At 38.4% G+C, this 27,732-nt stretch overlaps 1 protein-coding gene across 4 annotated transcripts in view; it reads right to left on the bottom strand.

Moving 5' to 3' along the window:
- LOC145688204 (uncharacterized) overlaps positions 1-27,732 on the bottom strand; it is a 272,126-nt gene that overhangs the window by 139,342 nt on the left and 105,052 nt on the right. For all 4 annotated transcript variants that reach the window (XM_081762090.1, XM_081762089.1, XM_081762088.1 and 1 more), the window contains one exon: positions 13,747-13,994. In XM_081762090.1, the coding sequence (XP_081618216.1) occupies positions 13,747-13,994 (248 nt within the window). The remainder of the gene's footprint in view (positions 1-13,746; positions 13,995-27,732) is intronic.

The following is a 27,732-nucleotide window of genomic DNA, read 5'->3' as shown; positions in this document are numbered from 1 at the left end:
ATTCGGCTCGGCTTACGGCTCAGTCACCATCGAGCCGGCTCGAGTCCTCGGCGAAGTTGGAGCAAACCGAGCCGAGTCAATGGCTTATTCCAACCGTGCCGGCTCGAGCTAATGGCTCACCTGAGTCGAGCCGATGCCTCACCTGAGACGAGCCGGTGGTTCGTCGCAACCGAGCCGGCTCGAGCTGTTGGCTCGGTCGAACCGAGCCGAGCCGGTTGACATCATTACTAGACTAACGATCGTGAGGTTTTCGAGTCCCTCTGTAGTAGGAAGGGGAGAATTTTAATTGTTCTCGATGTTCCTGAATTCATGTCTCTGTCGATTCTAGGAGTCCTAAAATGTGATTGAAATAGAGAGTACATCAGGAAGTTAAAAAAATGTAGAGCGGTCACCTCTGGTGCATAGAATCCCGGGTTCAATCCCAGCTCGTGTGAAGTGAACTTTGTGGTGGACACAGCGTGTATGTGTGGGTTTTCTCGGGGCTCTCCTGCTTTTCCCCAGTTTCTTTATTCCACCATTTCATTGATTTTTCATAACCACCGCCTCCTTTACCCTACTCGGCATAACTATGGGACGTAAAACTTAGATTGCTTATTCTTTTTGTTGTTAGATGTAAATGACTATAAGTAAAGTACTGTAAATAATTGTGAATAGAATTTTTTATCCTCAGATAAAATATTAGCTTTCAACCCTTCCCGTTGGTCTAGAGAGTTGCACGTGCGCCTTTGGTGTATGCGGTTCCGGGTTCTATTCCCGCTAGAACACAAAAAATAATTAGCTTTTCATTTACTCTTATTAATTGTCTATCAGTTTTAATCTGAAGAGCATAAACGTGAAACATTAAACTAAATAATTCCGTTTCAATATTGTCCAGTGATTTCATTGTCTCAATCATCAATTGTTGCGATCGTACTATATACTACCATATGCATACAATTGGCTTGTCGCAGCTGATCCGAAAATGAATGTGGTCTTTTTGTGGTTGTTGAAAGATTCAATGCTTGTTTGTGTTAATTCTTCGGCTATCAATACTGTTATGCCAAGCTGTCTTTCCTTTAGACAGTTACCTGCGTGACACGATCTAACCATTAGCTTGTAGCTCGTGCCTGTGTGTTCTGTCCTGTGCTTAGCACAGTAGTCTTAATACGAATAAAGCAATCTTTTCCTTTCTACATGAAGTCTATCACACAAATCAAGTATAGGTGAATGTATTTAGAAACGGCCAAGTTTTCACACGTCATTCACTACAGACGAACTTCTATTATCCAATTTTGATTGCTGACAGAAGCTAGTGTTTTATACTGAAAATCGGCATTCAATGCACAAAGAATGAGGTTCACTTTTGGTATGTGACTTCCAAACTGTGCTAAGCATAAGTATGTAAAGACTTATAGAACAACTATGTCCGTTCGTCCGTCCGTCTGTCGACAGGTATCATAGGAAAAACGGTAAAAGATAAAGAGATAACGGATCTTACAATCGATTCACCATCTCGAGGATACGTCTGACCTCCTCTGTTTACTCTCTGTTCAAATCGGAAGTTGTTTAAGTTAATCATTTCCGGTTTCAACGTTTATCTACATAGAACAAAATGGTTATTAGATAAGTGGTTTTCTGCAAGCGATTCAGCGTTTCAAAGCAACTTATCATGACAATCTTTGAACAACCACAAAAAGACCACATTCATATTCGGATCAGCTGCGACAAGCCAATTGTATACATACGGTACTATATAGTACGATCGCAACAATTGATGATTGAGACAATGAAATCACTGGACAATATTGAAACGGAATTATTTAGTTTAATGTTTCACGTTTATGCTCTTCAGATTAAAACTGATAGACAATTAATAAGAGTAAATGAAAAGGTAATTTTTTTGTGTTCTAGTGGGAATAGAACCCGGAACCGCATACACCAAAGGCGCACGTGCAACTCGCTAGACCAACGGGAAGGGTTGAAAGCTAATATTTTATCTGAGGATAAAAATTCTATTCACAATTATTTACAGTACTTTACTTAGTCATTTATGTCTAACAACAACAACAAAAAAAATAAGTAATCTAAGTTTTACGTCCCATAGTTATGCCGAGTAGGGTAAAGGAGGCGGTGGTTATGAAAAATCAATGAAATGGTGGAATAAAGAAACTGGGGAAAACAGGAGAACCCCGAGAAAACCCACACATACACGCTGTGTCCACCACAAAGTTCACTTGACGCGAGCTGGGATCGAACCAGGGACTTTATGCACCAGAGGTGACCGCTCCACATTTTTTCTAACTTCCTGACTTATTCTCTATTTCAATCGCATTTCAGGACTCCTAGAATCGACAGAGACATGAATTCACAAACATCGAGGACAATTAAAATTCTTCCCTTCCTACGACAGAGGGACTCGAAAACCTCACGATCGTCAGTCTAATAATGATGTCAACCGGCTCAGCTCGGTTCGACTGAGCATCCAGCTCGAGCCGGCTCGGTTCGGCTCAGCTTAAGTGAGCTAGCGGCTCCAGCCGGCTCGGCTCAGGTGAACCATCGGCTCGAGCCGGTTCTATTGCGATGAGCCATCGGCTCAATTCTCGGTTCGGCTCGGTGGTGACTGAGCCGTAAGCCGAGCCGCTCGAGCCGTTGACAACACTACACTAACACATCAGGCTGCTGCGGCCCGTAGCTTCGTAATAGTTTGTAGAAATATTCATTATCTTCACCCTCGCAATCAGCTATCGAGTTACGGTGATTAAATTATACATGTGTATTTTCTTTATTTATTTACTGAAATATTTACGATACAGCCAAAAGATCATTATTTTTTAAAATGTTTATTATTTTCATGAAGCAAAGAGTGAAGAATGCACATTCTACTTGGGTTTAGAACTATTGCTACTACACTTTTAATTGACAACTAATAGTTTATGTTCATTATTTATGTCCATTTTCTACAAATTACTTGCAGAGACTATTCCGAGTAAATGTTTCATTAAAGTTTAGACATATGTTAATTACTGTTTAAAATATTTATAAATTTCTCCTTCCGGTTAGGATAATGATTAAAAAGGAACTTTCCTCTTTTTATAAAATTATTTAAAGGACATTCTATATTCTGTATTATTTGGAAATATTCAAATAAACTAGAATGAAGACGATAATACTTAGCAACATTATTAGAACAAAATATTGCTGTTTGAGAAACTGACAGAATTAAGCTTTTCGTATAAAAAAGGGGGGGAAGCGTACGGTATGAGATTCGAACTGACGATCGTGGATAAAATCAAAATACTCAGGGCGCGTGCGCTAACCGTCTACTCTACGAAAGTATGTTATGGTTCCTTCTCTTAGTAAACGCATATTAGAAAATCACTGCCACAAACTGCCTGATCGCTTTGTATATTTTGTGGCTTATTTCCTTTTATTTGTTTTTTACGTATAAAATGTTTAATATCTATTATTATTAGAGCTGTGCAATATGTATAGTAACTAACATTATGAAAGATTTTTGTTGTATTTTTAATAAAGCATAAAATATTCTCTCTCTGTGAATTTCGCCGCGGGTTTGCCACGCTTAGGAAAATGGAACTTGGAATTTGGCGATGAGTTTCAGACATTTCTTTTATTAATTATAACTTCTTTATTTCTTAATTTTTTACAGAAATATTTTTTTTTAATATGTGGTTTACTTTTCCTGCATATTTCTAAGAAGACATTTAACATTTTCTATCATAACAAAGAGAGTGTTTTCTATTTATGTAATTTTGAAAGACACGCGATAGAAATTCTGGACAGAAGTGTAGTTTCTTCTTTTATTTATACGCCATTCCTAGACACAGACATAACAACTTTCCTCCATTTTATTGTTTCTTTAAGCAATTCACGTAATGACTAATACCTTTGGTTCGGTCTTACTTGTTAGCTCTCAACTACATGCGTCTCGATTTTTTTTTTTTTTTTTTCTTTTCTACTTGTGCTGAAGAAATAAAAATGGTTCTGCGTGCGCGGGAATCCATACATCTTGACCACCTTGCTATCAAATACTCTACGAGGGAGGATGGCCAGAGCAGAGAAACTATTTCTTTGTTCAAGAGACATACGTACATTACTCTGGCTTCGTTACCTCGATCTGTGTGCGAATTTACACAACTAACTCGGTCTTCAAATTTTACACGTGATTTCGCTAACAAGTTATTCTAAGCTTCAACGCTACATGCAACGTTGATAAAGCATTAAAGGAATAACACAAATTACAAATAGTGATCGAACTTACAACTCTAATCACAAGAAAGATTCTCTTCAAGGTGTCACCTCATCTTCCTATTTAGGAAAAAGACCCGGGTTCGATTCCCGGCAGGAGCTCATGTGGTTCGGTTTCCACGTTAATCGGTAAGTCCCATCTCATACAGCCTTGTTACTGAAAGGGACGTTAAACTCAAAATCAGCTCAACCTATATATAAGAAGGGCGAAACAAAATTCATTAATGCTACCAACTAACACATACTTATACTCCATTTCTTGTTCTCATAAAATAATAATTCTATCTGTCAATCCATAAATGTAATAATATTATTACGTTCATGTGTAAACCTAAAAAGAATCTGACAAAGTATATCTCTTCTGTTCCTATCAATAGCTTCGACTATGTCTCTTTCTTTTTTTGTCATTCTAATATAATAATAATAATAATAATAATAATAATAATAATAATAATAATAATAATAATAATAATAATAATAATAATAATAAATGGACACCTTGCTCATCAGAAACTTGCGACTTTAAGGTCTACAGTGTAGAGTTCTGCCGACAACAACACACTGGACATTGTTTATAAAAAGACCGAAAAACATTATTCGCTAACTTATTGTCTACGGTTTGAACTGCAAGAAATGATCATATTTCTTCGCGATAATTTGAATACAAAAGTGAAATAATGTGTTTTTACACAATTTCTTTTTCTCGAATGACTGGATATTTTAAAAAACTTCTATTGTTGTAAAGAAAATGAAATAAAATCTAAGTTTTACGTCCCATGGTTATGCCGGTTAGGCTAAAGGAGACGGTGATGATGAGAGATGAGTGAAATGGTGGAACGAAGAAAGTGGGAGGAAACGGGAGAACTCTGAGAAAACCCACGAGCGCGGTGTTTGTGCTCCACAAAGTCCACACGGCGCGAGCTGGGATCGAACCAGGGACCCCAAGCACCGGAGGTGAACGTGTTGTAAAGAAAATAAAAAGTGTGTCTTCAGGGGAAATTGATCTGAGAACCCCGTGAGTTTGAGCCCACAGTGTTACCGATTACACCATCAAGAGCTGCTTGCAAGGGAAGCGCTACATTGATTGATTCGTCGAAAGAGTCCAAGCAGTTTACATCGCATTGTATTTTTTCCTTGTTTCGTTTTTATTGCGTGCACTCTTTGTGTATTTCGTAGAATGCACGAAAAAGCAAACACATTTTTCGCCACGATGCTCAGGAGTACTGTTTTAACTGATGAGCAAATACGAAGCTACTAGCGAAATGATATGAGGCAATGTGTAGTATTTTATTTTTATAGCAGCAAGGAGCAAGATACTGTCCCGCGGAAAACATGCATAAACTTTCTTGAAAGAGAGTACCCCTCTTACCAATTTGGAGAAGAAATTTTGAAAACGTTGAAATATGTATTATTTTTAATGAAGAGTTCATATACTGAGTGTCATCTCTAACTCCAGTGATTAGTGAAATATGCTATTCTTGGGGAACTTTTGAATCCCCACTTTACCCCTTACAATGGATATTTCCAAACATTATTCCTTATCCCATACTTTCGTGACAAATGTAATAGACTCTCCAAATTTCACATTAATATTTATAGTAGTATGGCTTGGGCTAATGAGTCACCCACCTCTACTCTTTTTGTAGCAGTATAGATAAAGAACATTACGCAGTTCTTAATGCTATTATTATTATGTAACATTGATAAATGGTAGCTACTGAAATTTCTTTCACATTATTACTAAATCAACAAAAAACACTGTTACTACTCCATGTCGAATGTTAGATCAAAGTCTATCTTCCCTTTACAAGTACTTAAGAGCTAGCAAGTAACGCCAATGTTTTATTAGTGAACGTAATTGGTAAGTTTTGTAGTGCTAAATTAACCTGTAACACATTGGTTGACAATTGCTAGGGATGAAACATTTTCAGCCATAATGTTTTGTAACACTATTAAGTGACCAATATGTGGGAGCATTAAGTGACCAATATATGAGTACAGATATTATGCAAGGCTTACTGTCAAAATATGGTAGAAATTCATCATGGAAAGGAAAAGGACGTGAAAAACCTAACAAACATATGGAGAGTGCTATGGAGTAATGACATGAAATGAGAGGTGTCATGAATAGAGATGAGTTCGGAGCAAATCAGTACGGTATATGATCACCTCGGGTACCAATGGATACTGCACATCTGATTGTCATGCTCTCAACGAGAGAATTCCTGAGTTTCACGGGTGTGTTGTCTCATTCTTCCCTTAGGGCAGTTTTCAGGTCTTGAAGGGAAGGGTCAAAGATGGTAAATTCCTCTGTACAACTCGTCGTCCAAGAGCATCCCAAGCATGCTCAATGAAATTAAGATCAGGATAATACGGTGGCCACTCCATACGGTAGGTATTCTCATGCTCCAGGGTCAGTTCTGTGTGAACGTGTGCTGTCATTCGTGAATACCAACTCTGGGCCTACTGCACCACGAAAAAGACTAATATGTCCTGTCAGGATCTCATTACAATAGTGTTCTCCGGTTGCGGACCCGCCTGCAAAAATGTGCAGTACTGTTCGTCCATTTATCATTATGCCTGCCCATACCATAACACCACTGCCACAATATCTGTCCCATTCGGTGTTCCTCATTGATGGCTAGAATCACTGTACACACAGAACCGTGACTCATCTGAGAACATAGTATTTACCCAGTTCCGCTCGTCCCAATTACGATGTGCCATACACTACTGTAATCTGGCACGACGGTGGGTGGGGGATATTGGAACATACTTTACGGGCTCTCGTGCATACAACCCACTATTGAGTCATCGTGAAATTGTTCGGGGGGGAGGTAGGAAGGGAACACATGAACACCTGATGCCCCGGTAAACTTACTAGAAATTTGAGCAGGAGTGGCACATCTATTCCTTCTCGCTAACTGGCCAATGTAGCGATCCTGTCGATCTGTTGTACTTCTACCACGAGCTCCACCATGCACGCGTAGAACCGTTGCTCTGGTCATACCAGCTTTCTTCAGTTAGGAAATAACGCTTTGTGTTACTATCGTCATATGTACAACCTCTGTAACACTTTAATCTGCCTCAAGACGACGAACAGCTCTTGCACGATTATAATCAGAGGTTAACCATTTGCACAATTTTTTAGCAGACTTATTAGCTTGCACTACAGTATTGTACTCACAACAGCGGCTGTCGTGCTTAGCCGTGTCTTTTGAACGCAACCTTCTGACGCAGTCTGGCGTTTGCTCGTGAGAAGGAACCTTGCATAGCCCGATGCCCTCCTCTTGGATGAAATGGCTCACTAGTGCTCTCTACTCATATAAACTGCTCGCCATTCAATTTGCAACACACAGAAGAAGTTATCGGAAGAGCACGAAATTTGCACACTGTGTAGGGGATGATTGTACAAGGAAATGGTTAGGCGACCAAGGCTGTTGTGCATCACGTATGGCCTTCCACGCCACCTGGGAAGAGGTATTTCGAGAAGGCCAGAGAGGCACAGAAAAGCGGTGAATGTGCGTGGTCTTGAGTGTAATGTGTTAAAAGCGGTCAGCAATGCCTCGTCGAATACGGCAGCGCAGTTCGATCGGCGACGTTCGCAGTTCGATCGCAGTCCAGCAGGTTTCGCAGTTCGATCGGCGACGAATTGTTGCATTCCGTCATTGTGGTTTATCGTACCGGGAGATTGGTGCCAGATTACGACGGCATGTGTGTATAACCAGTGGATACAGGAAGACACAGAAGTAGACGACGTAGAGGTTCCCAGCGTCCGTGTCAGACGACGGACCGCGAGGACAGACGCCTGGTATGCATGACCCTAAGAAGAAGCAGTAGGATTACATCAAGATGGCTGGCACAGGAACTAGGGGAGATTTTACGACTTCCAGTGTTCCCACGAACCATGCTTCGTCATTTGGCGGAGCGGGGACTTTCTTCTTGCAGCCCATTGCTGCAGATTCCTCCATGGATACAACATAGGCATGCGAACAGCATCGTGCATGGATTGAGGAATGGAATGCCATACTCTTCTCCGATGAATCCCGTTTCTGTCTACACCATGATGGACGTATACGTGTCTGGTGTCACTATGGCACTAGGCTTCATGACACCTACATCCTGCATCGTCACACAGGCCCTTTACCGGGCATCATGGTATGTAGTGCCGTCGCCTTAGGTGTTCGTTCGCGTCTTGTACGCATTCCAGGGGAATTGTACAGCTAACGGTGCATTACAGAGGTGCTCATCCCTGTTGCTGTCCTATTAATCCATAGACTGCAGAACATCACTTTCCAACTGGATAATGCACGACCTCATGTTGGAAGGAATGTCCTCGCATTCCTGGAAGCTAACAAGGTGCCTCTGCTTCCGTGGTTCCAGATCTCTCACCGACTGAGCATATCTGGTCCATGGTGGGTCACCGGCTAGCTCGACACAGGTTTCCTCCACATAATATTGTGGAACTTTGGTGCCGTGTAAAAGCCGTTTGGGACGCCATACCTCAAGCAGACATCGATGGGCTCATTCTCTCCATGCCTTGTCTTGTTGCAGCAGTTTTGGCCGTCCGTGGAGGCTCTATACGCTACTCACTCCTGGAGGTTCTGAAACCTTGCTACACATGTTCCACGTCACATCATCAACCTGTAAGTGTTATCAGTTTCATCTCTTATTATAACCTCTCTGTTTACAAAGTTTCGCATTTTTATCTAATCTCCTTCTGGGTGTTGCAACTTTAACGGTGAGCAGTGTATTTATGCCACTACATAGCCACGAAGCCGCGTTCTAAAAACTTACAACTGAAAATGTGTTCCATACCTAGCAATTGACAACCGGTGTATATACTGTGTACTTATGTACTACTAACCGAAATACCTAACGTGGAACATATATATAATTTAGTAATCGCTTACTTTCTTGCATAATAAAATACTGTTCGAAATGCTGAATAAGTAGTTTCTTTGATTAAGATCTTTCCAAAATTGCTTTCTGTTCAAATAGTATATATTAGAAAAAAATAGAAAGTACGAAGGAAAAATAAAAAAAGTTATTTTTTTTACTTTAATGTCCTACATTTATGCCTCTTAGTCTGAAGGAAATGCATGACTAATGAAAGTAACTGATTGTTTATTTTTTGTGCTCTTCCACCGAGAATTGAACCCAGGATCACGTGTATATTTGAGACAAGACGAGAAGGATTTGTGATTTGGTTTAATATATATGATTTAATCTATATATATAAAAGAGAACGTACAAATCCTTTGTTAGCTCATCACGCTAATACGGCTGAACCAATTTCTTTCATTTTTGGGGGGTTATTAAGATTTGGACCCTAGATGGTTTTTATCATATCACTTTAATTTTCAATTACCAGTGTCTTGAGATAATTGACCATTCAAGTGTCCATAACGTAGAAATCCTTTGTTAGCTCATCATAGCTAAATCTAACCGTATTTATATGCAACCCACATGACCGTGTCACTCGGCGGGTTAACATAAATGACAGGCGATATAATGTTAACATTTACTGCAATCTTCTATGGTTTTTATCATATCACTTGAAAGCGAAAAAGTAAAAATTATCTAAGTAACAAAGTTTATTGCGTTCCGGGGTGACCCCAGCGAAGCGGGGTGAACGCTGCTAGTTTCCTATATTACGTAGATGAGACATATTTTTAATGCATCCATACACAATACATGAATGTTCTTTGCAATAAAATGCAGGTTCTTTACTTAAAAAAAAATCTAGCAGATAGGATTCAAACCCATGCTAAAATATGAATCTTTACAGTGATCCGTGATGCCACCACCAAGCCACAAAAAGCATGACTTCAACAGTGCTTCGTCTATATATCTAGCATTGTTGGTAATCCAGTCCCTTTCAGGCTTAAATAATCCCGTATCACCCAGTATGATAGGTTTAGACTTTTATCTATCTATCTGCATTTCTTTTTCTAAAAACTGTTATGTTTGTATTCTATATGCCAATAATATACATACTTAGCGGCAACGTCAAGATCGTCTATTGCTCTTGTAAGACTGCACATCTTACTCTATCAGAATGGAGACAAAATAAATTTCTTTGTGAGCTCAGATCCGAGAAACTTAAGGATCTAGGTTCAATTTTTTGAACTTAGTCTCTGGAAGGCAGGAAGGCTGTGACCAGAACTGTATAAAACGATGAGGAAAAAAAAAAATTGCCTCGATATTTCATGTTTCAAAGCAGAACCACCAAACCCACGAAACAAATGACGAGAATAAGATCTACAAATTCAAACAAGTGCGCTTTGTAGCTTCTTCCGGCGCTCTAAACGAGGCATCAGCACGCCCCTAGTACCTATTTGATCAACTACGGGCTGCCTGAGAGCCATCCTGACTGTTTGCATATAACACTTGCAAACGCAAAGATGGGAAGGCGTGCAGTGGCAGATGTGGTACAACGAGGGATTATTGGGCTGCATAACAGTAAATTTAGTGGAAAGAAAACTGGCGATAAACTAAAATCAAACAAAACTTGTGTACAACAAACGAGCAAGAAGTTCGTTGCCACCGGTAAAGTTAGCCCGATTTCAGGTGGAAAAGGACGGACGCGTTAAACCGATGCACAAATTAACCGCGCGATAGAGGTGTGTAGACAGAATAGATCTAAAGCAAACGAAATACGTGCGAAATGTGGTTCTAGTATGTCTCAAAGAACATCATTCAGAGGATCGAAGAGCACTGGACAGTTATCTTGCATTTTGCGTCAAAACCTTTGTAAAGCGGAGCAGAAAGATTCGTTACAAACAGGTAATAGCGCACCGCTCCTGGATCAAGGAGAAATGGAGCATTGTGTTATTTTGAGTTTAACGTCCCATTCAGCAGCGAGGCTATATGAGACGTGGACCGACTGATTAACGTGGAATCCGAACCACATGAGCTCCCGCCAGGAATCGAACCCGGGTCTCCCAAACCAAAGGCGCGTATGTGTTATTTTCAAATGAGTTGTCCTATCAGTTATTTTTGCGAGAGTTCGGTGAAGATCAGCAGAAAGGTTTGCCCCAGAATACATCGTTCTCTGGGTTCAGAAGGATAGCGGTTCAGTAATGGTTTGGGGTTGCACGTCATCGAAGGGTTCAGTGAGCTTGATTTCATTGACGGAACCATAAACACCGACAACTAACTTTAATCCATGAGGGTCTACATGCTTCCTTCCAAGGAGGGGCTCTTTGGAGGCCTTAAAGGGTGGCTATATCAACAGGACAACACTCCTTGTCATGTATAAAGATATAAAGGAAAGCATTTGAAAAAATGACCTCCTTGGTCCCCACACATGCTCCGATAGAGGCTATATGGAATCTTCTGGATAGAAGAGTAAGGAAATATTCTACGTCCACAAGAGAAGAGCCGAAAGAGCGAATGTCAAAGGGATAGCAACTGTGTTCAAAGGGGTTGCGTCCAGAAGCTACACAGAGCCATTTTAAGGTTGTGGATTGAAAACAGGAAATATATATATATCGAGACATTTTTTATGTTTCCTCATTGTTTTGTACATCAGATGGTAATGTTTGTATGTTCAGAAAAAAATCTTAAATTTTTACTACAGCATAAAATATGCTTAATTTAGGTGAAATTGCAAAAAGTAATTTTATTTCTCCTTAATAAGGGTTATCATGTAATACGCCGATTTTGTTTCTTTGTATTGATAATACCACATGCTCTTTCCGACGAAATTGTCAGTTTCGGGGTAAATCTCATCGTAAACGCTGTACAGTTAAACAGTATTTGATTCAAACATGGGTGGTATTATACGTTTTGCCGCTACGGTATAACTATGTACAGCACACCTGATTAAGAAGGTGTTGCAAATATTTCACGCTTTAGTTTTTACAAAGTAAGTTTACGGGCTACAGAAGAAAGTTACGGCTTATCGAGTGCCTAATAGCTTCTGTGTTCTCATGCTTGTCATGTGCGAATCTTGCTGTCTTTTTCTTATATGATATAGCTGGAGGTTCGTTCAGAAGCATCCGACAGTAGTAGCCTATCATGCGAACGTCCCATTAAATCTGATATCATCGTTCTATGTCTTTGATATCCTGACTGAAGCGATGCCCCTGCTTCTCGTTTACTGGGTCACTGTTTTCAGTAAGTCCAACAAAGTTGAGCATTTTAAAGGGCAGTTTCAAACTCGCTGAGCATCTCATGACTTTGATCTTCGTCACTATGTTCCGAACTATGTTGATATAGTCAAGGACACTATTGTTTTCCAGAATGTCGTAAACGACACTCTTAAAAACAGTTCAAGTTTCTTGTTACACGTAATTAATTTTTCTCTGGAAGTCGTTGTTTGCTGTAAGTTTCCGAATAATTGGACTGATGAAAATACTCTCTTTAGCTTTGCAAGTAACGGATTTGGGAATTTATCGCAAAAGATAAGTTGTATATTTGCCAGGGCTCAATAATACCTTGACAAACTATTTCTTTATGGCCATATTCAGTGATCGCAAGATCTCATTTTGTTTCTACTTCATATTCTCGTTCACTGGGATCAATATTATTTTCGTGACAACTATATTTGTCTCTAATGCTTACCTTAATCCAGATAGTATCATTCATACCCAGCACACCTTTTGTACAGCACGTAATCTAGCTTCATTTTTAAATACTCATTGCACACCTGTCTTACAAACAAGTTATTCTTCTGTACTTCCTTGATCACGAATTAATCACAGATGCGATAAAATGAATTAGGAAAGTTCACACAGCCACGACTAACTATTTTTCGGAACAGGGTTTCTTCCATAAAATTTTACCAGGGGTAATCAAACTACGAGGGGGTTGCAACGAAATAGTATTTGGTAAAGGACCTGTCCTTCAAGAGTAACATGTAATCGCAATTCACTTTGGCTTCGGTAGTTGTTGTTTGTTGAAGTTTAGTGTCCTTTGTCAGCAACAAGGGTACATTAAACGCTGACCTGTAGTTGGGACAGAATCTGAATCCGTAATATATTCAAATTTTGATACTCTCTCACTGGTAATCGAAACCTGGACACTGAACTTAGCCCCGAAGGGTTAGTGACTTAACTCTAGGGGGAAAGCAAAGTCTTCCCGGAAATATGCCGGCAAGAAATACTGTTTTGCAACCATATACATCAATATCGCAAAGCAGTACATAAACAAACAAAAGATTTACATTTATGTTGACCTTTGTGTGTCACTAAAGGTACAAATGTACAATAGTTGAAAGTACGGAGGTGAAAATATGCTGAGTATAGAGGATGTGTACTCTAGGATATTGATAATACATATTTATGCGATTTGTAAAGAAACTGTGGGTGATACGAAGGTTTTATTACCATTTTCGAATTAAGGAGATCGAAATACATAAAGTGTGCATTTTCTTTACACTGAAGTAACCTGAACTGATACTGGAAGATAAACTTATGCTTAGAAAATACCTTTATCGCCCATTTACATAGCAGGTAGAAATGACAAGATGAAATTTCAGAAGTCATTGCTTACGTTGTTGTTCTATATCTATTGCCCGTAGAATCTTGAATATATCTTCCACTGATCGACTAAATGGCAAATCGTTCATCGAAATTGCTCTCATGATCTGATTCCTGTCTACAACAAAGAGAGCACTGTATGGAGTGCCTTCAACATAATTAAACACACCGTAGCGTTTGGTGATACGACCGTTTTTGTCAGCTACCAAGGATATCAGTGATTTTTCTCCTAATCCGCCATCCTCCTTTGGCAACTTGCTCCTGTAATTTAAAATAACCAGATAAATATATACTTCAATCTGAAATTTCTAAATGCATGCTCAGCCTAACTTACACTTCTCAATAGTGTTAAACATTCGATTTTTTCCGCTCGAGGTCGAGTGTGAGCGCGGAAAATTATTAGCAAGTACTGCACAAATTGATAGAATTTGTAAACCAATTAGTGTTTGCAAAAGATAACATTAGAATTTGAATACACAAAATATCTTTTTTAACTGAAATGAAAGTTAACCTATTAATAAACATTATTTTCCATTCTATTTGAGTCAATCCGTACACTGTAGAATGTCTGCACTGAAATCATATTCGAAATTAGGTGAGAAGGTAGTACAAATGCATAGTGGAATTGAAGCTGTTTATAATAAATGCGAAGCTAGCATTAGATAGGAAAACACAGACTAAAGTACAACAATATCAAGAACAGCTGGACGAGGAAATAGGTCAGTTGAGAAAATAGGTAAATGATAATAAAACTTTAGTTCGACATTGTTGTACCGAAATAGCTAAAAAATGCACCGAATAATCAGAATAATAGATGAGAAAAATGAACATAAACCGACCGAATTGAGAATATTTAACGATGAGGTATAAAAATCCAATATTACTAATGGGGAAGTATTAGATTTTACTTCTAGCCACCTTGTGAAGCAAGGGTCTCAGATCATAGCAAGATTTGTGTAGCTTGGTTGCTTTAAATTTTAAGTGGGCTTCTTTTAGGGTTTTTGTGTGTGTGTGTGTGTGTGTGTGTGTGTGTGTGTGTTTTCCTCTACAATCGGTTTCGAATGCAGGACACAGGAAATATTCAAAGAAAATACGTTTTTATACTTCTTCCACTTTCTAATTTAAGTATATTTCGTTACAGAAAACCATTTTTAATAACCATGTTAAATAGTAGGCCTGAGAACTAACATATATCAATAATTTGTAACACTAGTGTGTTGTTCATTCCTTTCCGATGTCCATTAATCTTATTTCTAACTTTAGTATTCGCGAAGCTTGACCTACAATTACCAATTTCAACACTCAATAGAATTCCAGGGTGTGTCCCGGTCATCAAACACCGCCCATGAAATTTTGCCAGTGTCGTCTCCCGTGCCATACGGAGAACAACTCCTAAGGGTGCAGTGTTATCTGATTGTTACTAAGTTTCGTTTTGTTATTGTTGCTGTCATTATTTCATATTTTTGCTATTACTACTGTTTCCGTTATAGTTCTTTAAGTGCTGTTTCTTTCACTCGTCTGCCATGTCTTCTAAATTTGACAAGGTTGTTGTTTCACTTTTTCTCAAGTGTGCGTTAGGAAGGGAGCTCCACGAATCGTCCCGAATTCTTCCGATGCATCACACGTGAGGGAAAGCAGTTCTATGATTTGTTTGATTGATTGAATAGGGGGTTTAATGGGGACGTCAGCATCAAGGCTATATGTCCCCGTCACGATTTAAACGGTTGCTCGCGAATAAAAGAGGTAAAGAGAAACAGGTTAAAAGATTAGAGCGCAATAAACAAAAGTGCTGCTAAATAAAAGGAGAAATGAAAAAGAAAATAAAAGAATAAATAAAGTAAAACAGATAACAATAACAATATATAGAAAAACAATAAAAGCTAACAGAAATTAAAAATTTAGCAGCAATAAAAAAGCGACAAAACACTAAAACAGCTCAGAGAACGTGAGAAACCCCAGAAGCTTTAACAAAGTCAAGTACCCAGCTAACTATATGACTGGAATCCCCCAAAGCGCGGGCAAGAACCGAAGGCAATTCGAAACGTTCTCTGAGAGCTGAGTATTCAGGACATTCAACAAGAATGTGCTGAATACTCAGCGGGACTATACACTCCTCACAGTACGGACGATTCAATCTCCGCAGCAAGTAGACATGCGTCAGATGAGAGTGTCCGATACGCAGACGCGCCAGGACCACTTCATCTCGACGACGATGGCGCGAGGACGTACGCCATTCTCCTAGAAGTGGCTTGACTGCATATAACTTATTCTCAAGAGCCTGGTCCCAATCTGCTTGCCAGTGAGAGCGCAACAAAGAATAGAAATGATGCTGAAGATCGAAGCAGGGAAGGCTATGCTCCAGTGCAACCCCGGCCAAGGCGGCGTTCTTGGCAGCTGTGTCAGCACGTTCGTTTCCCCGGATGCCAACATGACCCGGCACCCAGCAGACAACGACGACACAACCCTGTTGCTGCAATTGATGGCATCTCACAAGAATGTCCTGCACGAGAGAGTTCATACTGAAGACATTCTGAATACTCAGAACCACGCTCTGGGAGTCGGTGCAAACAAGCACACGACGTACGGAAAGGGTGAGAGCATGGTCCAAGGCAAGCTTAACTGCAGTCAATTCAGCAGTGAACACGGAACACAGGCGATGCAAATTGAATTCTGAGCTGCCCTCATCGGTGACAAAGGCACAGCCTACAGAATCCCCATCCTTAGAACCGTCCGTAAAGAACACATTAAAATCGGGGTACTGATCTAACAGTGCGGCAAACTCTTGCTGATACACCTGGGAACTAGTCTGCTGTTTCGAATGTAGAGACAGACGTAAATCATGGCGAGGTAGACGAAGTAGCCATGGTGGAATAGCACAAAAGTGAACCAACGAAAGAGAGGGCCACATGAAATCGTCGCCAAGGAAGGTCTCATGCGCACGGATGTACCATGGGCGTGTAGATCGAGGACGTGCAGCATAGCGCTCGTATATCCGACCTCCACGGAGACATGGTCTACACGGGTGGTCTGGAATACAACGCACATGCGCAGAATAGTCTGCTGCGACGATATGCTAACGAAGGTTCATTGGCTTCAGCACTCAGGCTGGCGACGGTACTAGTTCGGTAGGCGCCAGTAGCAAGACGAATACCCTGGTTATGCACTGTGTCAAGTTGGCGTAACAGAGAATCACGAGCAGAACCATAGACAATACAGCCATAGTCTAACTTGAACCGGATTAGACTACGGTACAAACGAAGCAGAACAGTACGATCAGCACCCCACGTGAGGTGGGAAAGGACTCGAAGGAGATTCAGAGCTCGAAGACAAGAGTACTTAAAAGTCCGAATATGTGGTGCCCACGACAAGCGACGGTCGAACACCAGACCCAAGAAACGGACTGTATCAACGAATGACAAACGGGTGCCACCGAGATACAAGTCCGGGTCAACAATGCAAGTACGCTGCCGGCAGAAGTGAACACATTGGGATTTCTCGGTGGAAAAGCGAAATCCAGTCTCATTCGACCAGCGAACAAGGCGATTGAGAGTCAGTTGAAGCTGTCGAGTAATGCCGCGAAGGTGGTGGGAGCGACAGAAAATTACAAGGTCGTCAACATACAGCAGACCAGACACAGGAGCCTGGAGCTGCGAAAGAACACTGTTGACAGCGACAGCAAACAACGTGACACTAAGGACACTGCCTTGTGGAACACCATTTTCTTGTACAAAGCGCTCTGAAAGACTAGATCCCACACGCACTCTAAAGTGTCGCTCGTGAATAAAATTCGTGATAAATTGGGCCATATGCCCTCGAAGACCCCAGTCATATAATTGTTTTAAGATATCGTAACTCCAGGTGGTGTCATACGCTTTCTGTAAATCAAAAAATATAGCCACAAGATGTTCTCCGTTTAGGAAGGTGTCTTGAATTTGACCCTCAAGATAAGCAAGGTTGTCAATAGTTGAACGGAAGCGACGAAAGCCACTTTGAAACTTGCTCAAAAGGGAATGCGATTCCAAATACCATACCAGGCGCTTATTGACCATTCGCTCCAGAAGCTTACAGACACAGCTCGTGAGAGCAATGGGTCTGTAGCTTGTGGGGCTAGTTGCGGCTTTCCCTGGCTTTAAGATAGGAAGAACCAGGGCCTCACACCAAGCAGGTGGAAAAAACTCCTCAACCCAGAGGCGATTATACAGCTGCAATAATGCAAGCTGAGTGTCGTGGGAGAGGTTGCGCAACATATCATACGAAATACGGTCAAGCCCGGGAGCGGTGTTGGACGATTCGCGGAGAGCAGATGTTCTATGATTTGTGTAGAGCTCAGGCTTCATGAGTCGTCGCGGCCACTATAATAACCTATAATATTTAAATGCCACAGAACTATGTATGTTACGTAACTGGAAGAATTTTTATTTCCACAATGGAAACGTTTTCATATATCTTCTATATATTATAGAAAATCAATATATTTTGTGTTTCTTTTTAAATATATATATATATATATATATATATATATATATATATATATATATATATATATATATATATATATATAGTATTAGAAGAAACTTTCATTTATATTATAATGACCCATGTTACGTTAATATTGACTTCTAAATTTTAGGTCTTGTTACAAATTTTGTAAATATTCCAATTATGTGTATAACAATTTAAATCTTTTTATGTAGCTCAAATACTTAGAACACACTATGATAGAAAAGACATGTCATTATTTGTAAATTGTTTAGTGAACTCTTTAAAATAATAAAATTTGATTTAGGATGCGGAAAAATAAATTAAAGGTATTTAAATTTTCTATTAATCATTTTAGTACAGTCTACTACGCGTAACAATATAAAATTTTGGAACGAACTCCTCCAATAGCACAAAACCATTGTAAGTCAGTTATTCTTGCAAGGAAACTTTTCGATTAAGATTCCAATAATTTTATTTCAGTCAATAACGAAACCCAAGAGTCGATATCAACATTTGTAGTTGTCAACAATGTATAGTTGTACTTACATAATTTCATCAAAGATCAAATTATACATTTTATTTAAGCGATAAAGTATTGCTTGTAACTGAATGGAAACATTCAGTACTACGAGAGAGGTTTTACTCGTACTTCTGTAGTTTTATACTATTTACTCCGAAGGCTTTAAGTTATTTCACGTAGTATCTTATGAAGAAAAGGAATATAGTGAGTATTATTAATAGATTTTCTCGTAGGCATACGTTGGAATTGTGAATATGGAAAAGTATATTCTACAGAAATTAATATTGTGACGCTCAATAAAGTATGCACTTATATATTAAAGAAATTATATTGTTTACGTCACGGAAACGCGTATTTTGTACTATTCTTACGTATTTCTTACCACGTATTGCCGTATACAAATAGGAAGGTGCAATGATCGTTAATGAAAATTTGTATTTTAGTACGACTGGTATAAGTAATTGAATTCAATGAGAGCAGCCTATGAACATCTATACAGCGACTATATCTTCTCAATGTTGTTTATGTACGTTCATTAACCTTTTTTCTGACGCCAATATTTTCAATTTATTTTGCGCATCATCGAGATTGAAAAAAAAATAAAGACGAAGAGAAAAAAACGAAAGAAAAAAAAAGTACATGACCTATAAATACTCCTTCGACTACTTGTGTATTTTAAGCAATTTACTGGAGAGATACAAATCTGAATATAGTAAACGACTAATAAATATTTCCTTTCAGAATAACTGGGTTAACTGACATTTTATCAAAATGTTTGTTTACTACTGACTTGTATTTTCTTTCGATCACATTTTCTAATTTCTACGCATTTCTGTACAATATGCATTCGTTGATAAGAGGTTACACACGAGTTGAGACTATTTGCATACGCATAATTCAGCACATCCAACAATTTGAACTGTGGTGCATCCGCCAGTCGTATATCAAGAAAACAAGAATGATTTGAACATTATTAGTGAGGGATTGTTGGTAATTTTCCGTTGTCCCATATTTTGGAAATGAATTATTATTATTATTATTATTATTATTATTATTATTATTATTATTTAAACAGATTTGCTAGTTATAATTCACACAAAACATTTCCCTAGAATTAATTTGTATGTTCATCCACCAAGATCACTTTAAGAACTTAATGTGCATTAGCATACATAAACATTTTAATATTTCCAATATCAGATATCGCTTTAATATTTCAATTGTTTAGCTTTTCTTGTCTATTTTTATTGTTTTCTATATTTAAATGTATATTTAATTATTTGTTGAATGAAAATATTTTGAGATAAAAGCTGAATAAAGAAGTAAATAAAATAATAGTGAGCGAATTATGAATACATGAAGTTTTAAAAAGATATTAAAATTATATGGGCACATGAGAGGGTGATTTAAATTAAAAAGAAAAAAAAGGATACTTACCAATGAATCCCCAAGAGAGGATTCATTGCTAAGTAGCCCTTTTTTTTATTTTACAAAAATAAATCAATATAAAGCAATAGACGTTATGTTTTGTTTATATGAGTATATTCTTTTCAAAACAAAGTTAAATAAACAATGAGTGACTGAATTAGAGACACCCAAGAAAAACTTTCCATATACAATCAATAACTAGTATTCAGTGTTATTGAAAGTATAATTAGTGTTACTTAGGATATGAATATTAAGTCCAGAATTTGGATCTAAATACTGACATTCTTAAAAAAAGAAAAGAAAAAATTCCTTAAATATTTTTTGGTGAATAAAATCCAGCAGTGAAACGGATATTGATGTATCTTACTGTTTATGATAAAAATGATGTCTCTCCCAACATGGTCACACGAAAATCATTGTAGATTCCAGGCCCACTCTTGGTCCAAGTTGACATTTGGCAAATTATGCTGGACATATGGGCTACCTTGGTACCCAATTTCAAGGGAATCAAATGGGCACTTTCTGAGATATCTGAGATTTCCAGGAAAATGATATTTGATTTTCAAATAAACGTTCTTGACATATCTTACAGGCTGTTCTTTCCTCTTAAAAATGGTATATTATTTTTCTCTCTAGCTTAATATGTACGGAAGATATGACCAACTGAAGCTAACAAGGCTCTACAAAAGACATCAAATTTGTCTATTTTTACCACCCTGTACTCTGAAACTACAGGGGGTACAGGGCTAAAATTTGGTGCATTATCATCTCTCATAGGGGCCTAGCCTATATGTACACCAAGTTTTATCGAAATTTGACACCATGAGGTTTTGGGCTTGGTTTGTTTCACATGTGAAACAAACCAAGCCCACCTATTCGATATATGTGGGTTCGAATATATACAGGGTTTTCATAAAGTCTGGACGGATTTAATTATAATTTACATAAAAATCTCATATTGAAATCAAATAAAGTGCAAACGGTAGCGGAAGGATTAAATTTTTACCTGTAATCTGCACCAGCTCAGTTCATTCACCGCCATACCTCCAACTGGGCGCCAATTACGTCCACACATTCGCGTAGGCGGCGCTGGAATCCACTCACAGCGTCCCGCCGTGTTTGATCCGAAATGCCAGCCACAGACGCCCTGATTTTGTCCTTTAAGTTCTCCAAACCACTTGGCTTCTTTGCATAAACTTCCGTTTTCACATGACCCCAAAGCCAGAAGTCACAGGATGTAAGGTTGGGTGATCTTGGCGGCCAAGCGGTCGGGCCACCGCGGCCAATCCATCGGTTAGGGAATTTCTCGTCAAGGAACTGTCTCACCTTGATTGCATAGTGAGGGGGTGCCCCGTCCTGTTGGAACACTATGTCGTTCTGGATTCCACGTGCCTCCAGTTCCGGAATGAGGTATTTCTGCAATATATCCAGGTACGAATCTCCATTCACGGTCTCCTCTTCAAACAAGAACGGTCCAATCAGATGATCATAGGACACAGCGCACCAAAGTTCACTTTAGAGCTATCTCTCTCATGTGTCTCAAATTCCTTTGGGTTTTCCATGCCCCAAACGCGACAGTTGTGTCTGTTAACCTTCCCAGAGACATGGAAGGTTGCCTCATCTGAGAACATGATGGCTGAAAGGAGAACGTCGCCATGTTCCAACTGCTTGAGCATGGCGTCACAGAAGTTGAACAGGATGTCCAAATCTTCATCATGCAGATCCTGGACTATCTTGATTTTGTAACCTTTGGCCTTGATCGTCTTCTTGGCTATCTTAAACACGGTTGTCTGTGGAATTCCGTGTTCCATGGACCGTCTAGGAATCGACTTCTGTGGGCTGTTGATGATGCTTTCCCTTACCCTGCTCACTGTTGCAGGCGAAGTTGGCGGCCTCCCACTTCGAGGACGGTCCAGGACGCTTCCTGTCTCCAAGAACTTAGCATGCCACTTTCGGATTGCACTCTCAGTCAGTGCCGGCTTTTTGAACTCTTTGGTGAACTTTCGACACACCAGAATTGGTGATTTTAGCTCTGCGTACCACAGAACACATTGCGCTTTCTCTTTCACCGACGCCATCTTTGATACGGTAAAAAAAAAATAGTATTCTCAGAGGAGTTCTTCATTTATTTATTTCTTTAAAAGACACACACACCAATACAGCTTACAACTTACTTTTAACAGTCAACATTGAAACAACAATGGATGGAATTTGGTAAGAAACTGACCCTTGCCCTCCCTCTCTCAACGTGTTCAGAATTGCCGCTTATCTAACAGTGTTGCCAAGTAAAATTTAATCCTTCCGCTACCGTTTGCACTTTATTTGATTTCATTATGAGCATTTTTATGAAAATTATAAGCAAATTAAATCCGTCCAGACTTTATGAAAACCCTGTATTCCAGCGTAACTCCGGAACGTCTGAATCAATTGTAACCAAACTTGGTAGACATAACTAACTCACCAACTATGGCCTAGGGAACCCAGAGGTTCAATGCCGCGTTCACAAAATTTCTCCATTGACTTCTGCCCTTAGCCAACTACTACTATTTTGTATTCCACTTGCTAGGCATATGAGTGTCAATCTGGAAAAAAATACTGTGGTAGTAAGATGTCCCAAGGAATGGAAGTTGGGAGGAGCGGTATGTAAAAATAATGAAGAACTGACATTAGACTGCAATCCAGTTTTCTAGGTCGTTGAATTGAATAGTGACGCTACCAATAGCGTTTAAGTTCAAGATCATCTCCATCGGCAGAGGATGAGGGGGAGGTGAAAATTAAAATGTCAAAATATTCTGAAATTCTTGTCGAATTAATATCCTCGGGGACGGGAAACGTCTGACATGACTTTTGAAAGGTAGTTAGTACCCCTTCATGCTGGGCTTTTTAATCACATCAATTTGATTAAAGTCGTATTTTGTGAGGATAGAGTATTCCAATATTTATGCTAAAGTAGATTATCTTTTGTATTGCTTTCATTTAACTCTCACTGAAATAAATATACTAAGAGGAGGGGGATTCAAATAAATAAATAAATAAATAAATATAGTGTACTTGCGCGCGTTCGTAAAATGTACTAATAAAAATATATATCCGTCTTTTTGAGTGATAAAGAAAATTATCTGAACAATTTAAATAGATCTCAGAAAAACGACACGCATAAAATATAACTTTCCAATTTAAAAAAAAAAAAAAAAAAAAAAAAAAAAAAAAAAAAAAAAAAAAAAAAAGAAAAACAAACTGTTGGTCATGCAGAAGCAAGGTAAAATTGAATTAACAATCTTTTTGTTACAAAAGGAAATTCCCTATCAGCTCTGCTGATGGATTTCTATACATAATTACATGTCTTCTTCCACGTCCCATATTTAAGTTCTTTGGTGCAGTCAATGTTAACCCCACATTATGCTCTACTAGAGCTTATATGTGAATTGTACGAGGAGCTTGGCAAAAGTTTTTATATACTAAAAGTCAAATAGCGCTGTCGTACTGAAACGTAACAAGTTTAGAAGCGAATACAATCTAGTGGCGAAAGGTGTAACTACAAGTTACAGGTTTGTATTTTTAAAATTAGTGGGTTAAAAGTGTAGGTTACTTTGAACCCGTTCGTCGGCAACAATAGAGCTCGAGCGACGTGATTTGCGTACAATGAACTTTTACGATTTTAAGCACGGTTTAACGCAAGAGCAGTGGCATGATTGTTTAGAAAAGTCTCTCTGCAACTTTGCCCTTTCACGCACATTTTTAAAAACTGATTTGGGGGACTTAAATCTAGCCGATAAAGCCTGACAGATAAGCATCAGTCTCATCAGTCTGGGTGCCCTCGCACCACAGTTACGGATAAAAATATCGTAGCAGTAAGAAAACTTCTGAAAGATCACCACCGTATCACATACAAGGAAATGTATTCAACCTTTAAATTTGGATTAACTGCAGACCAGTCCAAAATAAAAGATTATCTCGGTATTTCCAAACGTTGCAGTCGCTGGATTACTCATGTGATTACACGTGAACAGAAAGATGACCGCGTGGAGTGGTGCCGCTATATGCTTAAAAGATTTTCTCAGGGACAAAGTAAAGACGTTCAAATTATCGTTACAGGTGGTGGGTGTTGCCAGAACGTGGGTATATTATATGTAAATGTTAAATACAAATTAAGTAAAACGTGTAATGGCAATACACAAGTGTATGTGTTGTGTATTTGTCTGCAGCTATTTGTCATATAAAAGTTACTTCTCAATATCTTTATTACAGCATGATATTGGGTCAATCAATTCGAAGTGATCAAGCATGTGCCGCTCGAACATCTCCAAAAAATCGAATTTTTTCATGAATGTTTATCCTATATAAGAGTACTTCAAAACCACAATTAATTATTTTTTTCAACATCGCATGGCGACGCAGCGGCTGCCGCCATTTTGCGTTTTCTCGATTTTAAGCGTTTACGTTGTTTTGAATATCTCAGCATGTATTTGTCCTACCAAATTGAAAATTGCTGGACGTCTCCAACTCGTGCAGAGCTAAAACTTTGATCTCTTAACATTTTTGACTAAAACCATTTGAAGGGGGTGAAATCAGGATCTACATTAGCAACATTTTTGGACATTGAAGACATCTTTGGGAAAAGGAAACAACTATTGTAGAGGTCTGAGTTTGTTTGTGCATGTAGTCCGGGGACAAAAGTTAATACACAAAACTTTACAGACCTGTAGCTGCTCCCAAAGGCCTGAAAAAAATCGTAAAATTGGGGAATTATGCCTATTTAGAATATTTCATTGTCCAATATCTCCACTGGGCCTGGATAAAAAAAAAAAAAAAAAAAATGAAATTTTGGGAATAGTTAGTCCTTTAGTATATCATAACAGACAACAAAGCGCGTTTCGTGTTTTTGAGCAGAAGGGGGTCAAAGTATTAAGTAATAACGTTTACATTCCGCAGTCAGTGTTCACAGCGAGTAAGTGTTCACTGACTTCAGAAAGTAGATCAAACCAAAGGACAACAGTCTCCTCCATGAGTTGACAGTTAAAACAAGAATAAACATGATTATCATTGATATAGCAAGCAGCAAGAGCAAGGAGTACTTACGGACGTTTTTTCAAGGGTGCATTTTGACTTTCCTCGCCTTCTGCTGATAGCGGCATTCTTCACCAGTGCTACTGTAGGTGTGATAAGACAGTGTCACAATTAGAGGAAAGAAACAAGCTTGAGAGCCTTGACTGGACTAACCATTCATCCTACTTTATTTTACTTCACAACAACAAATTTCCAATAGATTTTATGAACAAAACACCTCCTAGAGTATGATGTCATTACTTAGTACTTTGACTCCCTTCTGCTCAAAAGCACAAAAAGCGCTTTGTTGTGTGTTATGGTATACTAAAAGACTAAATATTTCCAAAATGTCAATTTTTTTATCCAGTCCCATTCGATATATTGGACAGCGAAATGTGCTAAATTGGCATAATTCCCCAACTTTCGACTTCTTTTCAGGCCTTTGGGAACAACTATAGGTCTGTAAATTTTGTGTAACTTATGACCCCGGACTAGATGCACACACAAATTCAGACCTCTACGTCAGTTGTTTCCTCTTCCGAAACATGTTTTCAATGTCCGAAAAAGATTTTATGAACAAAACACCTCCTAGAGCAGCGTTTCCCAACCGGTGTGCCGCGGCACACTGGTGTGCCGCGAATGGTCCGCTGGTGTGCCGCGAGGAAATCGAAACAAATTATTAATTCTATAGGCATCAAATTGCAAGACATAAGGGAAAATGTATATTTTTGTTTCACATTACTATGAGCCTCTACTATAAAGCTACAATTTTAAGTTTCTTACTTTTCTGTACATTTCTAATGTTGAAACCGTATTTATCATTGTCATAACCATTATTGCTTCTTTATTGTTGCAGACTATTTCGTAACTTAAAATTTTAACATATTCATTAAATTCAACAAAGCAAACATGCATACAAATTACCTACATTTGTATTTTAAAGGTACAAGAAATTTGTTTATTTGTTCGTTATTTAGTGATCTTCCTTTTTAGTGAAAGGTTAGATACAGTTTTCGAAAGAGAAAGTGGATTTTTAAAAACCCGAGTCCTATATTTCATTGCAATTGTTTTCTATTTTAAAATTAGAATGAAAAATAAGCATAATGATTTACCACGAGGGAAAAACCCGTGATCGAGCTTTCTACTCTGTAAGAAGGAGATCAGTAATCACAGAAAAATACCACGGTATTTTATATTTACAAATAATAATAGTAATATATATATATATATATATATATATATATATATATATATATATATATATAAATATGGGTATGCCGCGAGAATTCAAGCTACACCTGTAGTGTGCCGCAAGTTGAAAAAGGTCGGGAAACGCTGTTCTAGAGTATGACGTCATTACTTAATACTTTGACCCTCTTCTGCTCAAAAACACAAAATACGCGTTGTTGTGTGTTATGGTATACTAAAGGACTAACTATTCCCAAAATTTCAGATTTTTTAATCCAGGCCCATTGGAGATATTGGACAGTGAAATATGCTAAATAGGCATAATTCCCCAACTTTACGATTTTTTTTTTTTTCCAGGCCTTTGGGAGCAGCTATATGTCTGTAAATTTTTTTTGTACATTAACTTATGACCCCAGACTACATGCACACACAAATTCAGACCTCTACGTCAGTTGCTCCCTCTTCCCAAACATGTCTTCAATGTCCAAAAATGTTGCTACTATAGGCTCTGACTTCACCCCTTTTAAGTGGTTTTATGTAAAAATATTAAGAGATCAAAATTTTAGCTCTGCATAAGTTGGAGACGTCCAGCAATTTTCAATTTGGTAGGACAAATACATGCTGAGATATTCAAAACAACGTAAACGCTTAAAATCGAGAAAACGCAAAATGGCGGCAGCCGCTGCGTCGCCATGCGATGTTGAAAAAAATAATTAATTGTGGTTTTGAAGTACTCTTATATAGGATAAACATTCATGAAAAAATTCGATTTTTGGAGATGGTCGAGCGGCAATTTTTAGTTTTTCTCGATCACTTAGCACGGATTGACCTTATTTACATCCTTAAAAAGATGAGTAGTATTATATAAGTAATCACTAAGTGTGAGACATTTTCTTTTGGTGTTTATTTAATTCACTGTTCAAGTTATGTATTATTATAAATGCACTTTATTCGTTTACTGCATGATCACAGTTATGCAGAATAAAATGCACTATTTGTTCTATAACTTGAGTAAAACGGATTATTTTACTCTTTTGAAACAATTAGTATTTTTCCTCACTTTACCAGAGACAAACATGCGTAATTGAATTTCGTTAAACACATCCAACCTGACATTTTGTGACATATGTTGTAGAACCAGCAATGGTGGTATAGATAGCATTAGAAAGTCATTAATTCAATTTCCGAATTTCAGAATGTCGAAATTTTTGGAGTTTGGGATTATCGCAATTAGAAAGGAAAATCCCATAATCAAAAATATGAAACATGACATACAAAGTTGACAGGGTTGTAGGAAAGAAACCGTATAAATTCTTACTTTCACTAATTCAACAA

The sequence above is a fragment of the Thermobia domestica genome, chromosome 6 (assembly GCF_964235325.1).
Source record: "Thermobia domestica chromosome 6, izTheDome1.hap1.1, whole genome shotgun sequence".
Taxonomy (NCBI): Eukaryota; Metazoa; Arthropoda; class Insecta; order Zygentoma; family Lepismatidae; genus Thermobia; species Thermobia domestica.
This window is presented reverse-complemented; position numbering and strand designations above follow the sequence as displayed.